The 27,275-nt window shown below is 54.8% G+C and overlaps 10 protein-coding genes across 10 annotated transcripts; 8 read left to right on the forward strand and 2 right to left on the reverse strand.

Annotated features, from left to right (window-relative positions):
- Positions 1–474: 474 nt before the first annotated feature.
- Positions 475–654, forward strand: MYCGRDRAFT_35259 (uncharacterized protein; the record flags this gene model as incomplete). The annotated part of the gene is made up of 1 exon (XM_003856770.1): positions 475–654. A coding segment is annotated over one exon (180 nt), but the record flags the coding sequence as incomplete, so codon positions are not given.
- Positions 655–1,368: 714 nt separating this feature from the next.
- On the forward strand, positions 1,369–1,716 carry MYCGRDRAFT_90273 (uncharacterized protein; the record flags this gene model as incomplete). The annotated part of the gene is made up of 1 exon (XM_003856771.1): positions 1,369–1,716. The coding sequence occupies one exon, from the start codon at positions 1,369–1,371 to the stop codon at positions 1,714–1,716; it is 348 nt and encodes a 115-aa protein (XP_003856819.1).
- Positions 1,717–2,081: 365 nt separating this feature from the next.
- On the forward strand, positions 2,082–4,819 carry MYCGRDRAFT_117722 (vacuolar sorting protein 9-like protein; the record flags this gene model as incomplete). Its single annotated transcript, XM_003856772.1, has 2 exons — positions 2,082–4,558; positions 4,613–4,819. 2 exons carry the CDS (start codon positions 2,262–2,264, stop codon positions 4,725–4,727), a joined length of 2,412 nt encoding a protein of 803 aa, XP_003856820.1.
- Positions 4,820–4,965: 146 nt separating this feature from the next.
- On the forward strand, positions 4,966–6,296 carry MYCGRDRAFT_67618 (uncharacterized protein; the record flags this gene model as incomplete). The annotated part of the gene is made up of 5 exons (XM_003856773.1): positions 4,966–5,232; positions 5,370–5,486; positions 5,551–5,917; positions 5,975–6,141; positions 6,198–6,296. The coding sequence occupies 5 exons, from the start codon at positions 5,164–5,166 to the stop codon at positions 6,294–6,296; spliced, it is 819 nt and encodes a 272-aa protein (XP_003856821.1).
- A 265-nt stretch (positions 6,297–6,561) lies between these two features.
- PGK1 (phosphoglycerate kinase) lies at positions 6,562–8,167 on the forward strand (the record flags this gene model as incomplete). Its single annotated transcript, XM_003856774.1, has 2 exons — positions 6,562–6,791; positions 6,893–8,167. The coding sequence occupies 2 exons, from the start codon at positions 6,726–6,728 to the stop codon at positions 8,081–8,083; spliced, it is 1,257 nt and encodes a 418-aa protein (XP_003856822.1).
- A 1,089-nt stretch (positions 8,168–9,256) lies between these two features.
- MYCGRDRAFT_67622 (uncharacterized protein) lies at positions 9,257–11,593 on the forward strand (the record flags this gene model as incomplete). The annotated part of the gene is made up of 2 exons (XM_003856775.1): positions 9,257–9,430; positions 9,491–11,593. The coding sequence occupies 2 exons, from the start codon at positions 9,257–9,259 to the stop codon at positions 11,591–11,593; spliced, it is 2,277 nt and encodes a 758-aa protein (XP_003856823.1).
- Positions 11,594–12,854: 1,261 nt separating this feature from the next.
- On the forward strand, positions 12,855–14,639 carry MYCGRDRAFT_107785 (uncharacterized protein; the record flags this gene model as incomplete). The annotated part of the gene is made up of 2 exons (XM_003856776.1): positions 12,855–12,935; positions 12,999–14,639. 2 exons carry the CDS (start codon positions 12,855–12,857, stop codon positions 14,637–14,639), a joined length of 1,722 nt encoding a protein of 573 aa, XP_003856824.1.
- A 493-nt stretch (positions 14,640–15,132) lies between these two features.
- On the forward strand, positions 15,133–15,846 carry MYCGRDRAFT_90276 (uncharacterized protein; the record flags this gene model as incomplete). Its single annotated transcript, XM_003856777.1, has 2 exons — positions 15,133–15,517; positions 15,584–15,846. 2 exons carry the CDS (start codon positions 15,133–15,135, stop codon positions 15,844–15,846), a joined length of 648 nt encoding a protein of 215 aa, XP_003856825.1.
- Positions 15,847–16,009: 163 nt separating this feature from the next.
- Positions 16,010–21,324, reverse strand: MYCGRDRAFT_90277 (uncharacterized protein; the record flags this gene model as incomplete). Its single annotated transcript, XM_003856819.1, has 8 exons — positions 16,010–16,515; positions 16,580–18,549; positions 18,774–19,231; positions 19,514–19,534; positions 19,717–19,802; positions 20,095–20,237; positions 20,456–20,816; positions 20,874–21,324. The coding sequence occupies 8 exons, from the start codon at positions 21,322–21,324 to the stop codon at positions 16,010–16,012; spliced, it is 3,996 nt and encodes a 1,331-aa protein (XP_003856867.1).
- Positions 21,325–22,727: 1,403 nt separating this feature from the next.
- Positions 22,728–25,430, reverse strand: MYCGRDRAFT_90278 (uncharacterized protein; the record flags this gene model as incomplete). Its single annotated transcript, XM_003856818.1, has 1 exon — positions 22,728–25,430. The coding sequence occupies one exon, from the start codon at positions 25,428–25,430 to the stop codon at positions 22,728–22,730; it is 2,703 nt and encodes a 900-aa protein (XP_003856866.1).
- Between the last annotated feature and the right edge of the window lie 1,845 nt (positions 25,431–27,275).

Raw genomic sequence — 27,275 nt, forward strand, 5'->3', positions numbered from 1 at the left:
GTTGTACGACCGGACATTTCAGTAGTAGTTGTGTTGTAACACTGCAATGCCTTCGGATGCCAAGGTGTGCAAAGTGAACACAGCTGGGTCGGAAGGATTCAGCCCAGTGTGGAACAAAGGCAGCCCGCTTACAAATGCGATGAATCCATGTCAACAGCACCTATCGCTTCCCAGCTTGCTGTACCTTTCCGTAACTTACCTTGTTATTCCGTCCCGGTGCAAAATGAACGATCAAGTCCAGTCTGTTACCCGGTGCACTCTATGCCACAAGCCATTTGATCAACGTAAGTTCTCGTGGTCTCTTCGTAAGCAAGGAGTTAGGCAATGGTGCTGTCGATGCTGTGACTGCCTTACTCGGGCCATTAGCAGGCCGTCGCCATTCGAACGCAAGCTGACAGTTGATACCAAGAATCTGCCCTCAAACGGCATGGATATTACTGCCGATCACGGAAGCTGGGAAGTTCGAATCGTTTGCGTTCGTGTGCCGCTTGCGCGAAAGCCAAGGTCCGTTGTAGTGGGCAGAAGCCGGCTTGTAGCAGATGTGTCTCCAGAAGCCATGACTGCCACTATGCCACGGCCAAGATGAACCCGACCATGGAAAGAAGGATTGGTCTCGAGAGCTCAGCCAGCACGGAGATGACACGCGAAGATACCTCACATGTGCCTTCAGCGGGCAGCGTTGAGAAGCGTGCTATCCCCGAGCCGAGTGTGGACTGTGTGAACTCGGATGTGAATTTGGACGACTTCGACTGGAGTTCATTCGAGGTGAACTTCCTAGACACGGCCCCTTGGAACATGACGCTAGCGCCGATGCCGTTTACTCGGTCCCTAGTGCAGCGTTATCAGGAGAATCCCGCGATGCAGCGAGTCGCCAATCTCATGCTCTACACGTTCAGGTCTTACCTCGTAGGCATGATGCAGCATGGCAATCTGCCGGCCTTCGTGCATCCAAGTTTGCAGCCTGCAGTGGAGATGAGAGAGCCGCTCGCGAACTGCATCAGTCTGATTGCGATGATCAGCTCGGCAAGGGGAAGCCGAAAACTTTTCTGGAAGAATGTCGCTTTCGAATGCGAGCGCATGCGCGTGGATCTTCAAGCTGCCGATGCTGAGACATCACTAGCTGCAGCGCAAGCACTCGCCATATACATCTTCGTCAGGCTGGATGAAGGAGAGACCGAGCATAACGCAGCAGTAGAGGGGCTGCTCGTCGATGGCGTGGCTGCAATGTGCGAACGGTTCCGTCTCGTAGACCATGCACGCAAAGAGCGCCGTTTGCAAGGACCCGGGTATATAGACCGGCTGTGCTGGCACGAGTGGGTCATGGAAGAGTCTCGTCGAAGATTGGGCACAGTCTATCGGATCATCAACATGTTGGTCCATTTCATGCCTGCCGGATTTTGCACTCTGCCGATGGACCTGATGCTCGCGCCTCTGCCCGCTCGAAGGCAGCTCTGGGAGGCGCCCGAGAACAGGTCGTGGGAGGCAGAGACCAAGACGGCAATGGGTCATGGTCACGCGTATGCCATGGCAACCAACGGGGATCTCGTCAAGCTTAGTGACGATTCGATCTTGCTGGATCACACGGACCTCATCGATCAGTGCGAGGCATTGGGTGGGAAGACGTATCCGAGAGGTGCGGCAACGTGGGACGAATGGCTGGCGAACACCGATGCCTTCGGGGGATTGATCATGCTCGCTGCGTCCATGGTCCAGTAAAGGAGGTTGCCATTGAACAGTGGAGTGGATCGATAGCTAGATGAGCAGGATGTCCTTGATAGCAAGCAACGATGAATCGCTTGGACAGCTCATAGCGAGTGGGGATAACTTCGCTGTGTCCGCTCGGTAACAAGAGACGTATCCGGCTGCGTTGCGTCGAGTGTTCCTGTAGAAGCATGTCCAACCATGATAATGTGTTCAATGTTGATGTGTTCCAAGTTGATGTCGAGGAGGAGATGTGCCGAATCGAATCGGCAATCGGTCTGAAAGCCACTCAGCAACGGTATAGAATAGTCAATTCGCAGCGACTCGGCTCCATGCTTCCAACCAAGAGATCGTCATCTGATGAAACCAAAGCTCAAGGCGTTGATCGCCCGTACCTCAATCGTGCCTCTATTATGATCATAACACCAGACTGACCTCCTTTTGGCCAATCCGAACTTGACGAGTCTCTCATAAATCGAATTGTGCACGATCGGCATGAGGGAAGAAACGAATCTGCAGCACAGAATACCGACCAAGAACGCTACCAGGTAGATTTGTCTATGTCCGAGCGAGCTGGACCCGAAGAACAAGCTGGAAAAGCCGACCATGCTTCTGCGAATGCACCCCAATCTGGGGTCTCAGAGGCGCCATCAAAGGATCTCGATGCAGCCATTGGACAGGTGCCAGGAGGAGGACTGGGAAGTGGGAAGACGGATGCCATTGAGGAAGAGCATGTGACAGGATCGATGGACAAGAAGCAGGAGGCCACTCACGTCGCTATGGGATCCGGTGAGAATGGAGCGGTTGAGAAGGCGAGCCTAGCAAGGGTGACGACTGGCTCACGAGAAAGACCTGACATCGAGAGAGAGGCGAGTGAACATTTGGCGAGGCGAGCAGCGGAAATGTCGTTGGACGATTCTCCTCACGACGAAGGTAGAAGCCGAACGACTCGGTCGACACAGGATAAAGGAGAGCTTCCACAGTCTCCGCCTCCACCAATGCCACCCAGAAAGAACAGCACAAGGTCCAAAGCCAAGGCTAGCAACGATGATTACGACGAGAAACACCCGCCTGCGGACGAGCCTTCTGCAGAAGTCCCCGAGGCGCCGCAAGGAACCACTGAAGCCACAGGTCTTGAGATTCAGACAATCATGGACCAATTTCAGGAAGGCGCAGGACCCGGCGAGACTGAGATTATGTCGCCTCGTCTGGATCGCCAGCAGCCTGTGCTTGTGCTTCCTCCGCGCTCATCTAGTCTGGAACCCAAAGATTCATACACACTCAGCCCGCAGTCCATCGATCAGAGGGCTATGTCACCGCTCAGTCCACAAGGTACGGGTAACTCGATAGCGTCCAGCGCACGCAGACTGAAAAGCGACGACACCGAGTCCATCGCCAGCGTTAAGGCTACTTCTATATTTCAGCCACCGCCGCCCGAGCCAGAAGTCGACTCTCCTCTACCTTTCGACTTTCACCGATTTCTGGAGCAGTTACGACATAGAACTGCCGACCCCGTCGCACGCTTCCTTCGTTCCTTCCTAACTGAATTCGGGAAGAAACAGTGGATGGTCCACGAGCAAGTCAAGATCATCTCCGACTTTCTTGAGTTTATCTCGAAGAAGATGCAACATTGCGAAGTCTGGAGGACTGTGTCAGACGCAGAATTTGACAATGCGCGAGAAGGCATGGAGAAGCTTGTGATGAACCGCCTCTACTCGCAGACGTTCTCGCCAGCCATCGCGCCAGTGACAGGCAGTTCTCGGAGAGGCGGACGTGGTGTTAGGAGCGCCGCGGACGTTGCTAGCCCACATGGACCTGGACGACGAGGACAGCATCAAGAAGATGTGGAAAGGGACGACGTGATTGCTCAGAAGATCAAGATCTATGGCTGGATCTCAGAAGAGCATCTCGACATCAAGCCGGTCGGCGACAAGGGGAAGAAGTTCTTGACTTTGGCGCAACAGGAGCTTTTGAAGATCAATTCGTATCGAGCGCCGAGAGACAAGGTCATCTGCGTTCTGAACTGCTGCAAGGTCTTGTTCGGCTTCCTGCGAAATGCGAAAGCCGACCAATCTGCAGATGCTTTCGTGCCTCTGCTGATATACACAGTCCTCAGAGCGCGGCCGGAGCACTTGGTGAGCAATGTGCAGTACATCTGGCGTTTTCGCAATCAGGACAAGCTAGGTGGTGAGTCCGGCTACTACATGTCATCACTCATGGGTGTAGTGTCGTTCATCGAGAACCTGGACCGCACGAACTTGACCATTACGGACGAAGAATTCGAGCGCAACGTCGAGCAAGCGGTCAGCGCGATCGCGGAGAAGAATCGTACCGAAGAATACGAAGACAAGTCCCACACATCACCACCGACAGGACCCATGTCGCACTTGAGCGAGAAGAGTGCGCTGAGTAGACCAGAAGTCACGCCGAGGAATAGTATGGATGCTGAACATTCTAGTCCGAGGCGTAATGTCAGCCAGAGGCTCAACGAAAAGGCTACGCAGCCCAGTCAAAGCGGCGAAGAAGACATGAACGCCGTCACGGGTCTTCTTCGCAGTATACAGAAACCGCTCAGCAGCATCGGTCGGCTCCTCTCAGATGACACTGGTGGCTCAAGTCAGCAGCAGCAGGGTATGAGACCAGCTAGTACGCCATTACCAGGGTCGACGCCTCGAGGTTTAAGTCCTTCGCCGAGACTTGATCGAACTCCCAGTGGAAGGGAACGCTCATCCAACCAAAGGCCGCAAAGTCGGCAGCGACAGCCCAACAACGCCGAGGATGCTGCTGCACGGCAAGCGAGCGCTGAGCAGGCGCAGGCACAGAACTTGAGACAGCGGGAGCATCAAGTCGTCGTGGAGTGAGTTGAGGTGCTTGTGAGCTATATGAAGACATCTACTGACCACGACAACAGAACACTGCAAAGCATGTTTCCCAACCTCGATCGCGAGGTCATCGAGGACGTAGTCAGGTCTCAGGAGAGCAACGTCGGCAGGGCTGTAGACGCCTGTCTGGCTATGAGTGGTTGATGCAAGGCGAGAGGCTGTAGAACATCCTCAATCAAGTCGTCCATACCAGCGTGGTCTGGGTATAGTTGTATATCCATATTCCAGACCCTGTGATGTCCATTCCCCTTTAAACTTCACCCACATTTCGGAAGACGCGCGCCGTGGCTTGGATCTGGTCCGCCGATCCGGAATCCTTACCTATGCCGAAACGCATGCGTAGGCAATCACGGGTCGGTCGCATTTGTTACGAGCAGTTTCTCTGAATATTCTACAATATTGTCTTTCCTCGTAAGAGCATCGTCGTTCACACAAGGTCTACGTATACCTGTTCTCTCCCACCACTCGCCTCTGCGTGTCACCAACGCGCCTCTTCCGTCCGCGCCCGGCGGTCTTACGATCCCGAACGTCACCACCTCCCTCGACGGGCTACGAAGCGGCGGCGCGCAAAAGAGCAGACATGGGAATCAACGACAGTCGGAAGCGCTTGATGAGGCAGTTGAACAGCAGATACATCTATGGGCGATATGTGAGTGGCTTCGGAGGGACTCCGTTGAGCAGCACGCTGCGAGCGAGAGGTCTCCACGGGATTCTATCGCCAGCGCATGGAACATGTGACAAAAGTATACTTGATGGACTGTACTGATATTGCGATTGCTATCACAGCCTCTGCTCCACGCTATTGTCGCGCTGATTCAGATCACCATGGTCTCGATTTTGGTGCGCAAGTTTAATGCCTACTATACGAATCGACCTGTGCTCACGACGATGATCACGAACGCTGTACGTGGCCATTCCCTGGATTCAAAGAGTTGGATAAGATGAGTTCCCATACTGACCAAAGCAGGTCCTCGGTGGAATCGCAGACACAGTCGCCCAAACCCTCACAGCGATACGAGCACGACAACGGCAAAAGGCGCTCAACCCCGACAGCAGCTCAAAGGACGACTTCTTCTCAGTGGAGATTCAAGATTTGGATAAGAAAGTACCGTGGCCGGAAGATGACTACATGCTACCCGCATCGAAGCGAGGACCGCCGCCGTTCGACTTTGAAAGACTGACGAGGTTTATGGCGTATGGTTTCATGATGGCGCCGGTGCAGCATAAGTGGTTTGGGTTCTTGTCGAGGATATTTCCGATTGAGGCGGGCAAGGGTGGGACTGGGAATGCGTTCAGAAGAGTTGCGTTCGATCAGTTCCTGTTCGCGCCTGTTGGTGGGTGGTCTCGATGTGGTCAGGGCGGTAGCACGTTTGCTGACATTGTGCTCGCAGGTCTCGCGGTGTTCTTTACCTTCATGACTGTTGCTGAAGGCGGTGGAAAGAGAGCGGTCATGAAGAAGTTCCAGGACGTGTACCTGCCTTCGCTGAAGGCCAACTTTATCGTCTGGCCGCTGGTTCAAGTGCTCAACTTCCGAGTCATTCCGATTCAATTCCAGATTGTGAGTTAGGGAGTGAGTCCTCGAGTCTGTGGTACGTATGCTGACGACTGTGCTAGCCCTTTGTTTCCACGATCGGTATCTTTTGGACTGCGTACTTGAGCATGTCCAACTCTTCAGACGAGCCTGTTGCTACACCGGGTGCGTCGCCGGCATAGACGATCGAACGGAGAGAGTCTTTTGGTTTCGCGTAGTTAGTAGTGGCGCCGAGCTGATGCGCTCGGGACATCTGCATATCAGGCATATTCGGGTCTTTGTGGTTAGCTAGGCGTTTGATCGGTGTGATGGGCATGGCTTGGGCACAAGATTGGAGACGGAGTTTGGAGTATATCAGCAGCTTTGGGACAAGGCATTTGACTGTTTGACAACGAAACCACCTACGTCGTTGGCACTCCCGTCCCGTCTTCTGAATTGTGCTGTGATTGTCTCCTGACAACTGAAAATCCAAGGCCATCCAAGTTCTTTTTGCGGCTGCCCTTCTGCCCCTCATCGTCGCTTGCCCCTCCAAAACAGACCTCAACTTTTCTAGAGTCCTTCGACAACAGAGCAATCGAAACAACAAACCTCACACACCAAAACCCGCAATCATGTCTCTTACCAGCAAGCTCGCCATTACCGACGTCGACCTCAAGGACAAGCGTGTCCTCATCCGGGTGAGTCCACACACCAACCTGAGCATATCAATGGCTCCCAACCAGACTTGTGCTTGAAGCTTCCCAGTGATCGGTACTGACCACTCTGTCCATGTTCTCAGGTCGACTTCAACGTCCCTCTCGACAAGGAGCAGAAGATCACCAACAATCAGCGTATCGTCGGTGCCGTGCCAACCATCAAATATGCCATCGAGAAAGGTGCCAAGGCAGTCGTGCTCATGTCCCACCTCGGTCGTCCCGATGGCTCCGTCCAAGCCAAGTACTCCTTGAAGCCGGTCGTGCCAGAGCTCGAGAAGCTTCTCAGCACCAAGGTCACCTTCGCCGCCGACTGCGTTGGGCCCGAGACGGAGAAGATTGTGAATGGACAATCAAACGGCGGTGTCGTGCTGCTGGAGAACCTGCGTTTCCACGCCGAGGAGGAGGGCTCGTCGAAAGACAAGGATGGCAACAAGACCAAGGCGGACAAGGCGGATGTTGAGAAGTTCCGCAAGGGCTTGACCGCTCTGGGAGATGTCTACATCAACGACGCCTTTGGCACTGCCCACCGTGCGCACAGCTCAATGGTCGGCGTGGACCTCCCACAGAAGGCTTCCGGTTTCCTCGTGAAGAAGGAGCTGGAGTACTTCGCCAAGGCATTGGAGAACCCGCAGCGACCTTTCCTCGCCATCTTGGGAGGTGCAAAGGTCTCCGACAAGATTCAGCTGATCGAGAACATGTTGGACAAGGTCAACTCGCTGATCATCTGCGGCGGCATGGCTTTCACGTTCAAGAAGGTGCTCGACGACATGAAGATCGGCAACTCGCTCTATGATGAGGCTGGCGCGAAGAAGGTCAAGGAATTGGTCGAGAAGGCCAAGAGCAAGAACGTGGAGATCACTCTGCCAGTCGACTACATCACCGCCGACAAGTTTGACGCCAACGCGAAGACTGGCTACGCAGAGGACAAGGACGGTATCGAGGACGGCTGGATGGGTCTGGACTGCGGCGACAAGTCGATCGCGCTGTTCAAGAAGACCATCGACAACGCAAAGACGATCCTGTGGAATGGTCCACCGGGTGTGTTTGAGATGAAGGCGTTCGAGAAGGGTACTCGTGCTACCATGGACGCTGCTGTTGCGGCTGCGCAGAGCGGCAAGATTGTCATCATCGGGGGTGGCGATACGGCTACAGTTGCTGCGCAGTATGGGGTTGAGGATAAGCTCAGCCATGTGTCTACTGGTGGTGGTGCTAGCTTGGAGCTGCTCGAGGGCAAGGACCTGCCTGGTGTGTCTGCGCTGTCTGAGAAGTCGTGAATCGCCGACCTGAAGAACGGCCGTCAATATGGTACAAAGCTGTAGATAGCTCTTCGTAACGAGAAGCGTAGTGGCTCTGCCTCTAAGACGTATCCATGCTCATCGCCATATTCCCTTACGGTTCAGCTTTTCTAAAACTCAAGGACCGTCTCCCTCAGTCCGCGCCCAATGTCTCCATTGCTCATGCTGGGTGAACTCTCGCAGTGTCGGGTCGATGTAGTCATGATTGGATGTCGTCTGTCGTCTCCCGTCGTCTTCATTGTGCCCTCCTCTCTTCAGCCCTTCTTCTCAACCTTCTTCAGCTCCTCTCTGCAATACGACTCGGAGTCAGCATTCCATGCATTGATTCCAACACCCGGAGGCTGCCAGTACTCACTTCAATTGCACCGAGAACTCATCCGAAGTATCATCATCGTCCCAGCTCTCCTCCCACAGATGTGTGTTCGCCGCTTGTGATCCGACTTCCTCTTCCTTCGCCCAGTCTACAACATATCCTCCGTCAGCATCTCCCATGTATCCGTCTACGAATCCATGGATCCTACCTTCTACAGGAAAGTCCTCAAACTCATCGTCCTCTTCTAACTGCGCGCCGGCAACTTTGGAGGCGGGGGCTTGTGTTGCTTTGGCGTCTTGAGGGGCGGTGGAGGGGTTTGAGGCGCCGGACATGGTTGCGATTGGAGATGTCGATTCGGTCGGTTGGTTGTGGAAGGTGTAGATGGTCGTTCGATTGAGGTGGTCGATGTGGTAGCTCAGTCGTTGATGGGTGAAGCTGTCTCGATGCGGCGGTGATGGCCAGAAGTCTGTGTATCAAGACCACGAATTGAGGCCGTGATTTCGGCCCCCAACTTGGGAAGTGAGCTTCACGCGTCCATCTTCAAGGTTCACTTTACTCTGCCTTCACTCAGTTGACATGTGACACCAGAACTATCTTACTACCTTCACGTGCGCTTCCTCACAATGGCGCCCGTCACCCGCAAGTCAGCGGCAGTTGGAAATGGAGTCAAGAAAGCACCAATCCGCAAACCTCGCGCGACCCGTTCAACCCAACCAGAGCCAACCGAGAGCTGGGACTTCCTCGAAGTAGACCGGCAAGAGTCACACGAGTCGGACTATATCAACGGCGATATCACTATGGACAACGTGATCGCAACCCGCGAAGACGGGTCACCAAACATGGACGATGCGATAAATCCTCTGCGTGAAATGGCAGAGCGAGTGGGCAGGGAAGTCGAGACCTTTGCTGAGAGGCTGGATCAGTTCTTGGATGGCCTGCCTTCGCGAAATAAGTACGAGGCGGCAGTGGAGCTGGTTGAGGAGTTCCGCGACATCTCTGCCGAGGCGGCGCATGTACTTGAGGAGAAGCACGAACGGGAAATGGCCATGCAACTGCGCAAGGAGTGGAGCGAGCAAGCGAAGCTGTCCACAGGATCTACCACGAACAACCCATTCACGTTGTCGACGAACAACAAGCTGGATGGCCTCGCGAATCGTAGATCGGAATCGGTCAAGCAATGGAGGCATTGGCAGCAAGAGGCGGATCTGTGGGAGCTGTTCAGACTCGTGCTGGACCTGCATCATAACCCAGACCCCAACGCCCGCCAGCAAGAGAAAGAACGAAAGCTAGCCGAACTTGGTCCACCGCATCGCTATACAAGTGAGAGCCACATCTACAGACGTTTCTTGCTCAGCAACGACCTCGCGAATGAGCAATCACTGGTGAAGAGATGGCTGGAGCAAGCGGTCGACCACCAGGAGACCGACTTGTCAGGCATCATGGAAGAGCTGGAGACAAAAGCGAAGCGTGGCAAGGGCATGTGGTCGCATGGATGGATGCATACGAGGGAGAAAGTCAAGCACGAGAAGAGATTACGCTCATGGCCGACTTCGCCCGGTGCGCCCCTACCGCAAATCCGTAACGCCAACGGCACGGAACTGCTCGTGACAACTCTCGACCCTGATGCGCTCTCACGGCAGGGTCGGACGGTGGAGAAGGAGGATGCTTACTTTGAACGCGCCATGTGGATTGCTTGTTGGGAGATGCTGCGCCGCGGGAGGTCGTGGAGAGAAGTCAGCGAATGGTGTGCGGACCACAAAGAAGGCTGGCGAGCATTGTCTATTGGGAAAGGTGCGAATCCGAATGAGGCCGCGTCGAACGCGGCCTGGAGGAAGATGTGCTATCTGGCGTCGCAGTCGGGGTGCTCGAATGAGTATGAAGCTGCGGTATACGGTCTGCTCGGAGGAAGCGTCAAGGCTGTGGACAAGGTCTGCCGGAGTGTTGATGACACGCTCTATGCTTACTACAACGCCGAGCTGCTTCGTCAATTTGACCAGTACCTCGCCACAAATTACCCGGACCGTGCCCCACTTACAAGAAAGGTCAGCGAGGATGCTCTGCGGGATCCTGAAGAAGCGATAGTAGCGCTCATCAAGAGACTGAGAACGCAGCCTGCCACGGGTGGCGAAGCCGTCAAGCCGATGAAGATCATTCAGAGCTATCTCCTCGCAAACGATACCGGCAGTCTGATTCACACTCTTGGACATGCCATCTCGTACACGGACAAGCTCGCAGGAGACAAGGAGGAGATGATCATACATCTCGAGCACTTCTGGTCCGGAGAAGGCAATATGCCCGAGTCAGAAGTCGCACTGGACCCTCAGACTCTGCGCATCGTTGCCCACATGGCCATCATTCTTCGGGTGCTCAGCGAGGAGCCCCTGGACGGCGATGATCGTGACGCGGAAGAAAACGTGACAGTCGCGTACATCCAAGCTCTCCGCGCCGCCGGCAAGCGCGATCTCATCCCCATCTATGCTTCCCGTCTCGCTGTGGGTCGATGCGTGGTGAGCATGGCACGGGTCCTGCAAGATGTTACCAACGATCGCGAGCAAGAGGATATGTTGGCGTTGATGAAGAATTACAAGCTCGATAATCTTTTGGTGTTGAATGAGCAGTTGATGTTCCTCCTCGATGCGACTGTGGGCAAGCAGATGCAGAACCCGAAGCCGATCAAAATGATGGAGCAGACAGAGATCATGACGCTGTATCCTGGTCAGCGAATCGTGGTGGATTTCCTGCCGGAGTATGCGACCAAAGATGATGAGGCGATTGTGAGGAGTTTGAGGTGGTTTTACATCCTTGACGGGCATTGGAGGGAGACATTTTCGAGATTCTCGGTTGCGTTGCGGAAGTGTTTGCGTGAGTCTTCTGTCACCTTTCCTGACATTGCTTTACTAACATTCTTCTGCAGTCGCCGGCCGCCTCGCCTGCGCCCTCAGCATCGTCCAAGAGTTCCCCTACGATCTCATCTCGCAGCGCAAATCCTACCCTCTTCTCGGCCGCTCCATGAACCTCCTCGAGCACGAATATCCCATCTCGAAAGGGGAGTCCAAGCTCTACAGCGCTCTCGTCGCACAATCAAAAACCTACCACGACCTCGAAATCCTCGTCACAACCATTCGCCACCTCGCCGAGTGGCGCAACATCGAACATGGCTACACCGGCTCGTCTAAGAAACAACGCCTAGACCGCGCTCCTGAGGATGTCAAAGAAGCAAAAGCCAACATCGACGAGTCAATGGCCCAAATTCTCAGTGGCACCGTTCTCTGGGAGGGCACCGATGATGACGAAATCGCGGACCTCACACGCATTCGCGAAATGTACCTGACTGAAGTCGTCATCGCCTACAACAGCGTCTTGCACACTGCTGGTTCCATTATCTCCCGCCAATCTCTGATTGAAAGCATGGACCTCAGCGTCACCATCGCCGCGGAAGAGAGCGCCGGTCTCGCGGCTACGATCGTCAAAGCGGGACGCATGAGGGAATTGGTGAGAAGTTTCGCGGCGAGTAGCAAGGCCATGTTGATCCTCAAGGACGCGGGCAAGGAGTGGAAGCCGCGAAAGGAGAGGGAGGGCAAGGATTTGTCGGTCTGGGAGATTGGTCCGCAGGTCCAGCTCAGAGGCGTGGAGGGGTTGGATGTTGAGGACGATTTGCTGGATGGTGAGGATGGGATGGATGGGCTGGAGGTGGACGGTGGGAATCATCTGGCTGAGCTTTAGGGAAGCAGGCGCAGGTGGTTCGCTGCGCGTCGTGTTGCGGAGCGTGTACCCGTGGGGAAGAAGCGGGTGGATTCAAGCACTGGCCTTGTGTGCGCGGAGAAGGGCACAAAGGGGATAGGATACGGACCCAGCCCGAAGCGTGTGAGCTGGGCGGATTGCGTCGGCTTGATCGGGACTGATTGAGGAGTGCTGTCGAGGGCTAATGGGTGTGCTCAAGACGGAGTCTAGCATCATCCCCAACAAGCTAGATGCTGTAGCATAAGGATCGACTATTTACTTCAGGATGATCAAGCTACAGCGGTCTCATCTCTTCTCCTGTTCCTTATTTCAACCGCTCGCTCTCGTGCGAGGGTGATCCGTCGAGCCATGTCGATTCAGTAGCGGCTCGTACCGCGCCTTCCCGGCAGCTCCCGTTGACATGTGAAAGATGAAACAGCTAACAGCAGCTATGTCACTTCTGCCTCTACGACCTCATTCCTACCAGACAATCGTTCTTGCTAGTACCCTTCTTTGACAGCATCCAGCGTCACCGAGAATTTGCTCGCACGGCAACAAGAATGCAAGCGCTTGCGTAGTTCCCTCCCGCTTGCACCTATTTTCCGGCCTGCGAGCATTCGTCCATGATACATCTCGGCTCGCTATTCAAGCATATCATTCCCATCAGCAAACATCCAGCTTTCTATGGAATACAGAACATAAAGGTAGTTTGACAGAATGCCGAAACGGCCAGAGGGAGTGCCATGGCCACTGGCGGCGTTGATTGTCGTGGGCAACATCTTGCGGTCGTGGATATCGGTAAGACTTGCGATACCATCATTCCGAGTATGCTAGCAAGTCTGACAATTGACCCATTCACAGATGATTTTCACGTGGTACAAGAAACCGCGACAGGAAGACAAATTACGGACAGCTCTGCAAAATGCCAATACCTTCCCTGAGTGGCGGCGAGCAGCTTTCGCCCTCGACCACCGGAAGGAGGCGTACAACTGGCGTGTGAACTCTGTGGACAAGTCGTATGACTACTTGCGCCTCGAAGAACGACGACAAATGCTATACCGACTGCGTATGAAAGGCGACGCCGTCGCCGTGGCAGAACTCCTCCGAACAGGCTTCTTGAGGAATCTATTCGGGATCACCAAGCTCAGTCTCTTTCGCAAGACGTACATCACAACCAAGGACTGCATCCAGGCTTATATCGAGGAGACGATTGCGTGTATAAGATTCGTTGTCGAAAGTCCCCCTACGATTACATCTCGTGCTGGCAGGTTGTCTGCTCAGGATAAACTCGAACTTCTGGAGAACGGTCAGCGGATGGTCGGCAGCACTGCTCTTGTGATGGAGGGGGGCTCGGTGTTTGGGCTCTGTCATCTTGGCGTGATGAAAGCGTTGTTCGAGCATAATCTCCTCCCTCGAGTCATCGTTGGCACTGCGACAGGAGCCGTCATGGCTGCCCTTATGAGCGTCCAGACCACCGAAGACCTTCCCGCCTTTCTCTCCGGTAGGACGATCGATCTGTCCGCTTTCTCCGAGTCTTCGCTCCGCGCGCGAGAGAAACGCATGGCCGAACACCAAAGCTTTTTGCACAATTGGACCGCAACTCTCTGGCGACGCACAAGTCGTATCCTCAACACAGGCTTCGTACTAGACCCGGAAGTCCTCGCCGAGTGCATCTACGCCAACATCGGCGACACAACCTTCCAGGAAGCCTTCGACAAAACTGGTCGTGTTCTCAACATAATCGTTACCTCACCTTCCGACGACATTCCAAACCTTCTCAACTATCTCACCGCCTCGACCTGGCTCATTCGGTCCGCTGCCATGGCTTCTCACCTCACCAATCTCGATCCCAACTCGGAAATTCAACTCCTCAAAAAGGACGCTCATGGAAATCTCGTCCCCATTCCCGTCCGCCCTGCTTCATCTCATATAGGCCGAGCCAGACCTCGATCCGACCACCCACCACTCTCTCGACTCCGCCAACAATTCAATATCGATCACTTCCTCGTCTCCCAAGCCCGTCCTTACCTTGCACCATTTACTCTCCCCTCGCTTCCCTCCATCCGCCCAGCCGACGCTCCGAAATCTTACCTTCCCAAATTCCTCCTGCCATCCGTTCCCTTCGTCGCCAATACACTACTCTCCGCTCTCTCGTCCCTCAACATCCTCCCCAACTCCATATCCCGCGTCCGCTCTGACCAGTCCTTCCCCGCGGACACTCTCACCTTCGTCCCGGAGTTCGGAGCACTAGACGTGAAAGACTTGGTGATGAAGAACCCCACGCGGGAAGACTTGGTGGCTTGGATTGGACGGGGAGAGAAGGCGGTTTGGCCGTCGCTTTGTGCTGTGCAGGTCAGATGTGCAGTGGAAAAGGCGCTCGAGGGAGGATTGGAAGCGGCGAGGAGGAGGGGTGGGAGACCGGGCGGTGGGAGTGGGGAGAGTGGTATGAGGGCTAGAGGGGGCGGGAGTCGAGGTGGGGCGTTTGATTGGGGGCAGGAGTGAGTGGTGTGCTGGGGGCGGAGTGATGATGACGAGATGCGAACGGAGCATGTTAGGGTATCAATTTGGAACCCATTCGTTCTGGAAACGAAGTTCAGTCGTTGTCCAAAGAGAAGTCGCCTCTCTAACGATGTATTGCATGGCGATCCATTGTCAGGTCTTGCGTATATAACTACAGTCGGCTCCACATGTCGACCTGAGATGCACGGCGGCAGCGAAGCATCGCTAAGCTTCGATATGAGAACCTCCACCTTGACTTCCTTGCTCCGTTCAACAGCATTCACGCCCTACCAACGACAATCTATGACACTTGAAAGTCCGGGTCTATCAAAGTCCGATACTCCAGGTTGGAAAGGATAAGGAGGCGTCAAACGATCCAACGCAAACGTCTCACAAATTTCGTCTCCCGTCCAAATCGCAGTCCCAACCCCAAGCACAGTAAACCCATCCCTCACATCCGTATCAAAACCAAAGGGACCAACGAAACACTCCCGCCATGCCTTTCACACGCTCCCACCTCCTCCCCACCTTCGCCGCCCTCGACGAAGCCGCCATGTCCAGCTGGCCCTTCGCCCGCGCCATGGCCCACGAAGCTCAGCTCAAAGGTTTCGGATCCCGACAAGCTCTCATCGAGTCGATGGTACGGGAGACGTTTGACAGAGGGGCTCAGAACGAGGTTTATTTGAAAGTCGTGGATGAGGAGAGTGGTGAGATGGTTGCTGCGGCGGGGTGGAGGAGGGAGAGGAAGGGAGAGGTCGTGGGAAAGAGGAAGGAGGAGAGGAGTGAGGGGGGTGAGGAGGGGTTGGAGACGGTGTTTAGGAGGATGGGAGAGGCGTGGGGAGGGTTTCGGGAGGAGTGGTTTGCTGGGGAGGAGATTTGGCGTAGGTTCTTCTGGGGTCTTGCTTGAAATGAGTTGTGCTTTTTGCTGACGAGGTTTGTGGTTGTAGATCTGGTTGTTCTTGTTACGCATCCCTACTGGCAGAGACGCGGCGCTGGCAGTATGTTGGTAGAATGGGGCTGTAAGAAAGCTGACGAGGAAGGGTTGAAGTGTGCTTTGCATGCTTCTGCTGCTGGGTTGGCCGTGTATACGAAGCATGGATTCGAGATCGTCAAGGAGACTGAGTTTGATCTGAGTCCGTATGGAGTGGAGGGAGTGGAGATTAGGAGAGCGATGATCAGGATGCCGAAGGGACAGAAGATCACGAAGTGAAGCTGTTCATTAACTTTTGGTATTGGCTGCATAGCTCAGACAATCGAGCAGCAGCAGCAAGAGTTCGGTCACTCCAGTGCGTGTCAAGCACAAGTAAACATGAGTCTGTTAATCCAAGCGATTCATCTCGTAGAGCAGTCTTTCCCATCATGCCAGAAAGCGATCACGCCGGCTTCGGCCTCTCCAAGAAGCTCTCAGCCGTCCACCCAAATCTCCTTCCCAGCCGATTGGCGACGAACTTGCACATCATCGGGCGCATGACCTCTTCAGGATGCGGTTTGTGGATGACGATTGTGCCATATCCATTGCCTCCTCGAAACGAGACTTCGGAGCCACCATTCGTCGTCGCCACAAACCCCACGTCTTTCAGAGCAGCCCGAAAATCGTTCCAGCGGATATTGCTGCGGTTGTGCGGGGAGCGGTCGAAGAGACGGCCCAGGGTCTGGAGGGAAGTCTTGCTGACCTCGATGGGCGCTCGCTCGTCGAGACGCAGACGCTCGAGATCGTTGGCTATAGCGTTGTGCACCGCTGGCGGAGCGATGGCTGGTATACCCACAGTCTTCTCCTTCGCAACCCCTGGTGGACGTGCTGGACCCTCACGCTGGTCCTGCTGGCGAGGTCTTGGGACGTTTGGATCGCGTGGTCGGAGGACTCCAGCGGCGCTCGCTTCTTTGTTACAAGTTAGCTTTATTGCAATGCTAAAGACCGGATTGGCAGGCACCAGGGAACTTACCTTTCTTCTCTATAAGAACAATGAAAGCCTCGCGCTCAGCTTCCACTCTGCGCTTGTGCCCCTCCGTGAGAAACACGCTCACACACTTCAGGTTGTCTACGATCGGACCTGAGATGAAGTCCGTCGCTTTTAAGCAATTTGCTCGATGCTCTCGTGCTTTGCTCAAGAAGGCTTCCAACGCGGCGCGACGCTTGTCAATGGTGTCTAGGCCGTTCTTGCTCACATCGCCATTGAAGGCCGGCTGATCGAGATAGGCTCCCAAGGGCTTCTGCAGTGCGGACAGCTCATCTGGACAGGCGCGGTAGAGCGAAAGAAGCCCACCGTGGCGAATGAACCGGTCGTTGAAACCAAGAGCATGCTTGGATAGGGGCTGTTGGACCACGATTTCTTGGAACGGGCTGCACCGAGGACGATGAGCTCGAAGGCTGGTCAGAGCTCCATCGACTGCGATGAGATCTGCCAGAAGATCCATGGTCAATTGATCCACACGCTTGAGCTTGTCTTCGGACAGCCTGAAAATCTCGCGGCAGTGCCAGGCCAAAGGCTCTGCGCCGGGTCCCTCATGTTCGGCGATGGCAACAAGGTGAAACAGGAGTTCGTTCTTATTGTAGAGATTGTGACGATCTCCACGAAGCTCGGTCTGCTTCCCCAGCTGTTTGAGCGTCCTCACGAAATTCGGAAAGGACGCCACGGCGATGGAAAGCTGTCGGCGCAGTTGCTTGATGGTTCCTCGCAATACATGCCCAAGAGCCGAGAAAGCGGCATCGTACTCTTGAGAAATGCGACCACCGGAAGACACGGGCTTCTTCAGCTCCTTGTAAGACGCCTCGAGCTCGACCATGAGATACTGCCACGCGTCCGCTCGTCGTGTTGGCAGCAAGGCAAGGTGGACCAAATGCTCATCCTTGCCATTTTTGCCACCATACGTGGAGTCAGGAACATGCTGCGCCATCGCCAGCATTTCGCCAAGCGCGTCAGGTTCAGTCTGTGTCTGTTGCAGCTCGTCGACAACGGCTTCGTATCTTGATTGTAGAGAGTCGAAGATGATGGCCAGATCGCAGCTCGGTGGCGCCGAGAACGCGGGATGGTGGAGATGACCCTCGGGAAGTGCATCTTTACTCGTGAGCGCATCGAACCGTACACGACCGCGTGGTGAGTCTTTCTTGAGAGGGTATTTCCTCAGGATGGAATCAACAACGCTTCTAGCGACTTGAGTCGTTCCAAGACCCGCCTCCAAGGCGAGTAGTGCTCGAGGAAAGCCCATGATCTTGAGGGAATGTGCGTCGGCCTCGTTCCATGGTACCAAAGCTCCGAATTGATCTCCTTCCATGACGACACAGCGCGGACTGTAACGAGCTTCGAGGACTCCCATCTCAAAGTGGTTGTTGTGCTGCGCGGAGTCGAAGGATACCCATTCTGCTGGTCCGTATGCGGTGCGGTAGCGGATGAGCAACATCATGTTCATGGCATGGTCGACCAAGTTCTCGAGGGTGAGGGATGGCGACGAGAATGTGGGCTGCAGATGACGCGCGCCTTCGACCGGGTCGTCGATCATGTCGGAAAGGTATGCTGAGACGGGGAATCCATGATCTTGGTACATGCCTGATTGTGCATCTAGGAGCATGGCCTTGCGCTCATTCCGGGGCATTTTGCGCCATTTGTCGATAAGGTGATCACCACAATCGTTGACGATGCCGTTCACGTGTGCGGAATTGCCCAAGGTTTCCATGAGTGTCTTCTTCACTATAGCCTCTGCTCCGCGGTCATCGAGGAGGTCCTTGTAGTCAGCGGCCTCGCCATTGATGATCGCTTGTGGGCGACGCCAGTGCTTGGAGCAGACAAAGCAGTTGTCAAAGCATTCAACCTGACCAGCATTGCGCTCGATTCTGGCGGGTTGAAACGCGAGTGGAGCAGGCGCAGGCATCGCAACGCTGTCGGAGGGAGACATGGCGTGTTTGAAGGTGCTGTCGCTGTATGGCGGCGTAGCAGACTTCAAAGCTGGTCCGGACAACTTTGGTGAGGAGAATTCTGTGTTTGATGAATATAGAAAGTGGCCGAGGGGCAGTGCGGCAGCGTGCAATTCACGAGACACGGCTGCTGCCAGCTTGGCGTTCTGGGTGGAGCGGCGTCGACGGGGTCACTCCTTGGTGACTAGCTGCTTGGAGAGCGCAGACTTCTTGAGCCTGCTGCGTACATGTTGAGGCCGCTAAGATTCATTTTGGCGATTTCCATTGGCGTGGTCATAAAGTCTGCTTTCGGAGCTGCCTTTCGCTCATGTTGGACGAGGCGAGTAGGTTGCCTCACAGGCTTTGCTGTCGCTGATAGTGCGCTGCAGAGTAGGTGGAGAGATACTTCCAACGTGATATCATCACGGTGTGTGAGGTTGCCACGCTGAGCACACATGCACTGGCCGGTACTGCGCGGATCGACGAGATCTCGCAACGGACTACCGTCGCGAATGGCGGTATTGATCTCGTCTCCACACCGAGCCGCAGCCATCGGTTCCAGACCGTCTTTGACGGCCGACGTGGCTTCCTGGATCTTCAACGTAACGGAATCGACGACCTTCTCCATCGACGGGGTGCGGCCGTCGATAGCAGTCACACCGGTGAGGATCGGTTCCAGACCATCTTTGACGGCCGACGTGGCTTCCTGGATCGATGTCATGCGGCTGTCAAGTCCAACAAATGGAATGTGGCGCGCAGTCCTTGGTGAGATAGAAACGTCTCTTCGATGGTGTCCAGCAAGGGTGCGACGGTCGAGTATGACTTCGTGCGAGATTGATGTATACCGCAGATGTATCCCGTGTGGTCTTCTTATCGTCCAGCTCGGCAGATCCGAAGACAACTTCGATACCCCATAACAGCCGAGAACCAGCGCGTCTCGCTCAGCCTACACTATCTGCTGGTACTCCGGCGTGAGCGATGCACTCACGCACTTGAGAAATTCCGCGATCTGGACTTCAGTGGCATGGATCTGGCGGTCTTTACATGCTCAGTCTGAAGCTCCACCGCATGCATGTCGTATTCTTGCTACCGAACGGCCTCCAGCTGCTCAAGGGACGCAGGACAGCCTCCTTGGAAGGCAGTCCGGATTCGTTGTTCGAGTGCTCTTTGTACCGCCTGAAAGCCACACACTGGAGGAAATCGCGTCAAAGGATCGCTGGGTGTATCACGGTCGCCCTTCGAAACGCATGACGGCAGGCTGGTAGAGGTCCTCGGACCTGCCTGCTGTATTCATCTCGATTTGGATAAGAAACATTTGTTGGGAGCATGGCGAGGTGGACTATTCCTTGCCCTGTTTCGTGCCCAAAAGCCTGTCTTCAGCCCGTGGATACGGTATCGCTCATTCGAGATTTTGCATGCCTGAGGCGTGAACGCTAAACCTTTTTGGGGCACTGCTCAGAGCTCGCTAGCGGTATGTTGTGGCGCGCAAGGAGGACTGTGGCGATGGTCGTTCATGTATTGCAATATGGCTTTGTAGCAACAGTGACGATGGCATTGACAGGGACACACCTTTCCTCTCTGCAGGGAGGAGAGGTGCGTCACGTTTAGCTAGTCCTCTCGGCTCGTGCTCGAACGCATAAGATACATGCACGCACCTGAAGCCGTTTGCAATCGCATCCGCGGTGGCTCGATTACTTGCAGGCTCGCTCGCACTTGTCACTTGCGTGTTCAGGACGTTTCAACCTCCCATGCCTTCTCCCTCTCCCCGAAGGTGGCTTTGCCCCACCCCAGTCTCCTCTCCAACCGAGTCGCAATGCGTCCGGCAAGTGTAGCGTTCAAATCCCCAGGATTAGGACTGTGGATGAGGATGAATCCTGCCCCTCGGACATTCTTGAAGGTCACCCGTGAGCCGTAATTTGGAGTCACTGACCAGACGGCATCGCCCATTGCGGCTGTGAAGCCCTGCCACTTGAGGTTGCTGCGGTCTTGAGAGTTGCCGAATAGATCTTCGAAGAAGTCAAGGGAGGACTTCTCGACTTCAATCGCAGCTGCTAGCTTTGACAGCGCTTGAACGACTGCAGCAGCAACGTTGTTGGGGTGCAGTACTGGTGGAAGACTGTTGGGTATGACTGGGCGAGGCTTGTTCGCTTTCTTGCTCTTGGGTGGCTTTTTCTTGGGCTGTGTTGCCTCACTTTTTGCTGGCTGCTTCGGCGCTGGCTTCGTATCGGGCTGTACAGTGTTGATATCCAACTCTTGTAGCTTGAGTTGCGCGGCAGCGATGGCTTCCGCTTCTGTATTTGATGTCAGCTTAGTAGTAACAACAACCAATGAATTGGCATGGTGCTTACCTTGCGCTTCCTGAGCCAGCGCGAGTGCCTGCCTCGTCGCCTCCGCTTTGTGCTTCTGGCTTTTGAGCGACGCAATATCAAACCACCCCAGGCTTTGCGCGATCTCAGCCGCCCTAACACCCGAGATTTGAAGCTCGGCCGCTCTCTGCTCCCGCAACTTGCTCCAGAAGTAATCCAAAGCCTTGCGCTTAGCTTCGGCGCTGACATCGTCTGTGTAGCTCGGAAGGTTGAGATAGTCCTCGAGAGGCTTTTGAAGTATATAGACAGCTCGCTCGCCTGGCATGTGGTGATTCAACATGAAGTCCCACTCGATGTTCGTCTCAAGGAGCTCGTGGACGATGTCGTAACGGCGGGAGGCTTCGGTGTCGCTCACATACCCAGAGTCCTTGCGTGGTCTGTTGGACGCCTTTTTCTTGGCTTGCGATGCTTGCTGCACGACTTCCCGCATCATACTGTATCGCGGTCGAAGAGATTTCAGCGATGTGATCCACGGCGGCGATGTCTGAAAGCATATCAATACTCCGCTGATCAAGGCGGTCGAGTTGATCCTGAGGTAGCTTGAACAGCTCGCGTAGATACCAGGCCACGGGCTCCGAGTCTGACTCCAGTTCCTGAATGGCAGTGACATGGTACTGTAGCTCGTCGCTGTTATACAAGGAAATGTCAGGTGGACCACCTTGCGGGTTTGGTTGTCTACCGTTGACACTGATCTCCTGGAGCTTCGCCTTAGATTTCGGAAGTTGAGTATATACGCTCGAAAGGCGCACGAAGCAGCGCTGTGTTTGTCGGCTTCTGAATATAGTGCTGAACGAGGCATCTTTCCAAAGGATCCACACAAAGGTCTGATGTTCGAATCGAAGAAGCGCTGAAACCCAAAACGAAAACCCCACAAGACTTCGACCGCCGTAAGAAGAAGATAGTCGAGTCCATTGCCGATGCACCTTTGCGGTCCTGTCGCGACGCATTACGGCGCCTGAGTCTCCTCGCCCTTCTGTCTTTCCACGAAACTGTCCTCCGTCCAGCCAAATTTATTCGTCAGTCGCCTCGCTTTACCTCGGCAATAGCTTGATCTGGTCTCGACATTGTTGTGCGGTTCGTGGAAGCCGATCGAGCCCTTCCCTTCGAGATTCCTAAACGTCACTGCCGAGCCTAGACCTCCTCGAGTCATGGAGCATCCCGTGTCGAGCATAGCAGCTCTGAAGTTCTCCCACTTGAGCTTGCCACGGGCCACGGCTCTGGTGCCGAAGATTTGCTCAAAGACGTCGAGAGATTTGCTGTTTACCTCCATGATGGCTGGCGGCTCTGACAGTGCGAAGTCGATGTCATTGGCCTGTTCGTTATCAAGTCCAGGCTGAGCGACTCCGCGAGTCTTTTCTTTCGGCTTGGGTCGACGGGGTGGGGTGGGGACTGTACGCGCGGTGCGAACTCGCGAGGTTGTACTGCGTTGATATGAACATCTTGCAGTCTTCTAGCAGCAGCGTTGGCTTCTACATGTGGGATTAGCTTGTGGTGATACCGAAGAGTGGAAAGGACACTCACCATTCTCTTCCACAGCGGATACGAGGGCTTGTCTTCTAGCCTCGACTCTGTCCTTGGGCTCGTCGGTCAGAGCGACATCCAGACACAACAGACATTCGGCGATTGCCTCAGGGTCAACCTTCAGCTCATGAAGAAAGCGGACTCGCGACTCTCGCAGCGTTCTGAAGATCTCCTCCAATAACGCGTGACTCTGGGGAGTTCTCCCGTCTGCTTGTGCTCCGCTGACATCTACGCACTTCGAGCTGTGTGCGAATACCTCCGTGATGGACGTGACCACTTGGACACAGCTCGCTCGCACCTCTGTGCCGCTGAAATTCAACCCTCCTTGCCCTTCAGCTTGAAGCTTTCCGGGGTCCACCCGAACTTCCTCTGCAATTTGGATTTGATCTCCCTGCACACGTCAAATCGAAGCACACAACCGGGGTGCGGTTTGTGGATCACGAGAGACCCGATGCCTGCCCGGTGCTTGAAATTGACCGCCGAGCCTCCTTGAGTTTCGATCACTGTGCATCCAGCATCGTCCATCGCTGCTGTGAAGTCGGTCCACCGCAGACGGATTTTGGTGCCGGTACCAAGTAACAAACCGAAGATTCGGAGAGTGAACTTCTTGACTTCGATTCGTGGCGGTGTATTAGGTCGAATCGATGCAAGGCCATTGGTAGGGATCGGGACGATGGCGTGAGTCTTGCGTTTGTTCTTTTTCTTGCTTCGCTTTTCTCCGATTGATGAGACTTGACTTCTCGCAGGCTGCTGGAGATGATGCTGTGGTGCAGTATTGGGATGTACTGGGCGGAGTTTGGGCTCTTCAACTTCGAGCGGCTCTTCGACTTCGGGCGGCTCTTCGACTTCGGGCGGCTCTCCGACTTCGGACGGATCTTTGAGCCCGGACGCTTCTTCATCTCCAAAGGGCTCATCAACTATGAGCAGCTCTTCGATCTCGAGCAGATCTTCGACTTTGGGAGCATCCTCCTGGTCAAGGTGAGAGGCAGCGATGGCGTCTGCTTCTGTGTTGAACGTCAGCTTGGATCCCATCTCGTCGCTCCCGTTGGCGAAGAACGTACCCTTCTGCCGCAAAGCGCATTCGGTTTCATGTCTTCTAGCCTCCACTTCAAGCTTGTGCTTCTCCGTCAGTGCAACACTTAGCCACTCCAGACTCTCAGAAATTGCGCTGGCCTTGACACCGTTCACTTTGAGGTGGACAGCTGTCCCATCACGCAGCTTGCTCCAGAGAGTGTCCACGGCCAGGTGACTTCGCTCTGCGTCGAGCATGGCTTTGGCACTGACTATACCTGTTGAATTCGGCAGCTTCAGATAGTCCTGCAAAGGGGCCTGGAGCGCGTTGAGAACCTTGGGACCCGGAACGCAATGCCTGAGCAGAAAATCCCACTGAATGTTTCTGTCCGCAAACCCCAGAGCGAACTTGCAACAAGTGGACTTATCGCTGCCACTGCTACTGCCATAGCCTGAGTCCCTGCGAGGTCTTGCCACAAGATGTCGAGAATTGTGGCTTTCAAGGTCGCCCATGACATCCGAGAAGGTACTGCATCGTGGGTAGCGAGATCTGAGCGAAGCAAGAACATCGACAATGGCAGCCATATCCGATAGTATATCAATCATCCGCTGATCAAGGCGCATCAGGTCGTCATCAGGCAGCTTAAACAGCTCGCGCAGATGCCAAACCAGCGGCTCTGAGTTCGGTCCATTCTGCCAGATAGCCACGATGTGATACATGAGCTTGTCTTTGCGATACATGTCATAGTCAGCCGTGCCATGATTCTGCTGCTTCAAAGTCCAGAGTTTTTCCTTCGTCTGGCTGAACTCCGGACAGAACTCCACAGCCCCCTTGAGGTGCTGGCATTGGACTTTGATGAAGAACTCGAGAACGCGCTCCAAGATCGTGAGCGCGGCATTGTAATCGCGTGAACCCTTGTTTCCAACTTTGATGGGTTTCCCAAGCTCGACAAAACAAGGTTCCGCCTCTTTCAACAGATACTTCCACGCGCGGAAACGCGAGACGACCAGGAAGATGAGACTGATCTGATAGGTGATCTTGTCACTGGGATTTTGTCCAGGATATGGCGATTTCTCCAGACACTCTCGCAGAGCGTCCGGGTCACTCTGGAGATGCCGGACCTCGTCCTCAGCGGCTTCGCATCTTGACCGTATACAATCGATGATGGCGGGCGGGTCGAATGCCGGTGGTGGCGAGAATGCTGAGTTGCGGAGACCTTCCTTTGACAGAAGCACTTCCAGCTTTGCAAAGTGTTCACGCGACTTCTCATCAGGAATATTGTCGCATGGACGTGACTTTGATATAATGCTGTCGACCACGCGATCCAGCATCCGAAGCAACTCCACCTGACCGTCAAAGACAGGCTTTGCGCGAGGGAAGCTCATGATCCTGCCAGAATGCGCGGCATCGGCGGTCCACTCCACAAGGTCGCCACGGCGGGGGCCATGCATGACCACCCAAAGTCGATTGTAATCAGCCTGGAGAGACCCGTTCTTGAACGCGGTTTCGTGCTGGTCGCTGTCGAATTGCGTCCATTCTTCCGGTGAAAAGGAGGAGCGAACTTCCAGGAGCGCCAGAAACCTTTCGGGGTCGTCGACCAGGTTCTCAAACGTGAATGAAGGCATCAGATACGTAGTTTGATGGTAATTCGTTCCTTTGGAAGCGTATCGGGGTCTCCCGGCCTCGCAGGCTGTGATGGGGAATCCCCTGCCTTCGAAAACGTGACGATGTGCATCGCGAAGGCGCGCCTCGCGATAAGCCTTGTCCTGGCTCCATTCCCTGAAGATCAATGGAGCATATTTCTTGACCTTTGGGCCCAGCTGCTTGTAAAGACCGGCTGCTTCATCTCCCGGGTGCTTGATCGCGGCTTGCGCCTGCTCATCGGCGAGGACGTCTGAGTAGGCTGTGCGAAACTGAGGAGCGCATCTTTGACAATCGTCATTGCAACCGACCTGACGAGCTGCGGATGTGACCAAAGGCGGGTCGGCCGCGAGCGGACGAGACATGACTGGGTGCGCGATGTCGTAAGGCCCGGTGAGGCGTGTTGACGGCTCACGGTGTGGCGATGCGGCGTTGCTCGAATGTGGTGCGAGAACTTTCTGATGTGTAGAAGAATTCGGAGTCGGTGGGTATAAAAAGTGTCGGCAGGGGGAGTGCGGCAGGACTGGACTGCTTGGCGTTCCTGGTGGAGCGGCGTTGTCGTGGTCACTCCTTGACGACTAGCTACTTTGAGAGCGCAGGCTCGCTTCGATCGGCAGGGTTGTGCGTGGTGTCCAGTCGACGGAAGCGGGGCTGCTTTGGCGACATCTCGAGAGATGACCTTGGTGAAGGCCAGAGATTGGCAGTCCGGCGGATGAGGGCAGCAGTGCTCAGGTCTCGAGCTGCAACGCCCTTGGAGAGATGTCTAACCTCAGGCTGCAAGAGCATCGTCCTGCAGTAGCATCGTCCATCCGTTTCAAAGTCTTGACGACGATGAGCCAGATCCCGACAGACCTCAGGCACATACCAGCCATCGTCTTCGACACGGTTGGAGCAACGGAACCGGCCGCGAGCCCATCCAGCGTTCCGGCAGCGAAGAACACGCCGTAGGAAGCATAGCGTTCAGGATTGTCAATAGTCTCATGCCTCGTCCGCGAGGTCCGGATGATCGAGACCACAACGAGCGAGGATGGTTTTGTGCAGCCTGGCCCTGTTTGCCGGACCCAAACTACGCTGCAGCAGAACGCACAGCCAGGTTCCAGGTTTGCCAGTACGGAGGTGCGGAGCTTTGGGTTGACAAAGGCTGATACCTCCAGAATGTCCGGGAGGATCCCTTTGTCTCATTCAAGTGATGTACAGGAAGTGTCCGGATTTGCCAATTCCAAAGCGGAGAGCGGCAGCTCACAAAGGCCAACAGGTCCAAGCATTACCGAGACAAAGGCAGATTCGCTCCGATAGCGGCACACTCGTGTGCTCAGATAGCTTCCAGGTCCGCAAACTTCAAAGCGGAAGGGTCTAGGTCAATGGAGACATCTTTTACCAGTAGCTCCAGGATGAATGCAAGGGCCGCTCAGTTGCGATTTGTCAGAATCCACAGACAGGTCCCGGACTTTCCAGGCCTGGACCGATAGTCGCTGAGTGAAGAAAGCCAACCTCGTCCAGAGGTCCGCGAGCACACGGATGTATATACACATTCGAGGTGTCCTGCTAGCCTGCAATAGTAAGCCATCAATGCAATGGGCCCAGTGCCCATTCCTGGACAAAGCCGAATCCGGACAAAAGTGTGAGAGCGCAAACATCCCAACAACAGCTCGACGGCGAGACTGCTGCAGCTTGAAATTCAAAGAGAAGCAAATGAACCTACAAACCATAAGCAAATTATACGCAAGTATACGCAGTACTCATCCTGCATCCCAGCACAGATACGCTTCCCGAGCGGGTCCTCGACCCGTATATCAGCAAGTGGAATTTCGCAAAGTGTCGTTCGGCGGGCCAAATTCGGGTTCTCGGGATGTATCTCAATAGCAAAACAATCTTGACTGCGAGACTCAGTAGGCAACAGGGAGCAAGACGTCACTGCTGGAGCCGCGACGTCTGTTCTTGAGTAATGCCAGATCTGATTTCCTGGGGTGTGTTTGACTGGTGCTCATGTTGACAATAGCGATGCCTCGAGTATCCGACCGCAAACTCAGACTTCAAGACTGGAGGACAGGACGCGAGGCTCCGGTATCTGTCATCGTGAGTCTCCTGGGCGAGGTGAGCACACGCGGCGGAGCGCATTTCATGGGGAAGTCTGATGCTCAAGGTGATAATGAAGCAATAGCAGTGCCTTGACTCGATGGATGTGGTATGGGTCAGTCGCGTGAAACAGG

The sequence above is a fragment of the Zymoseptoria tritici genome, chromosome 1 (assembly GCF_000219625.1).
Source record: "Zymoseptoria tritici IPO323 chromosome 1, whole genome shotgun sequence".
NCBI classification, from domain to species: domain Eukaryota; kingdom Fungi; phylum Ascomycota; class Dothideomycetes; order Mycosphaerellales; family Mycosphaerellaceae; genus Zymoseptoria; species Zymoseptoria tritici.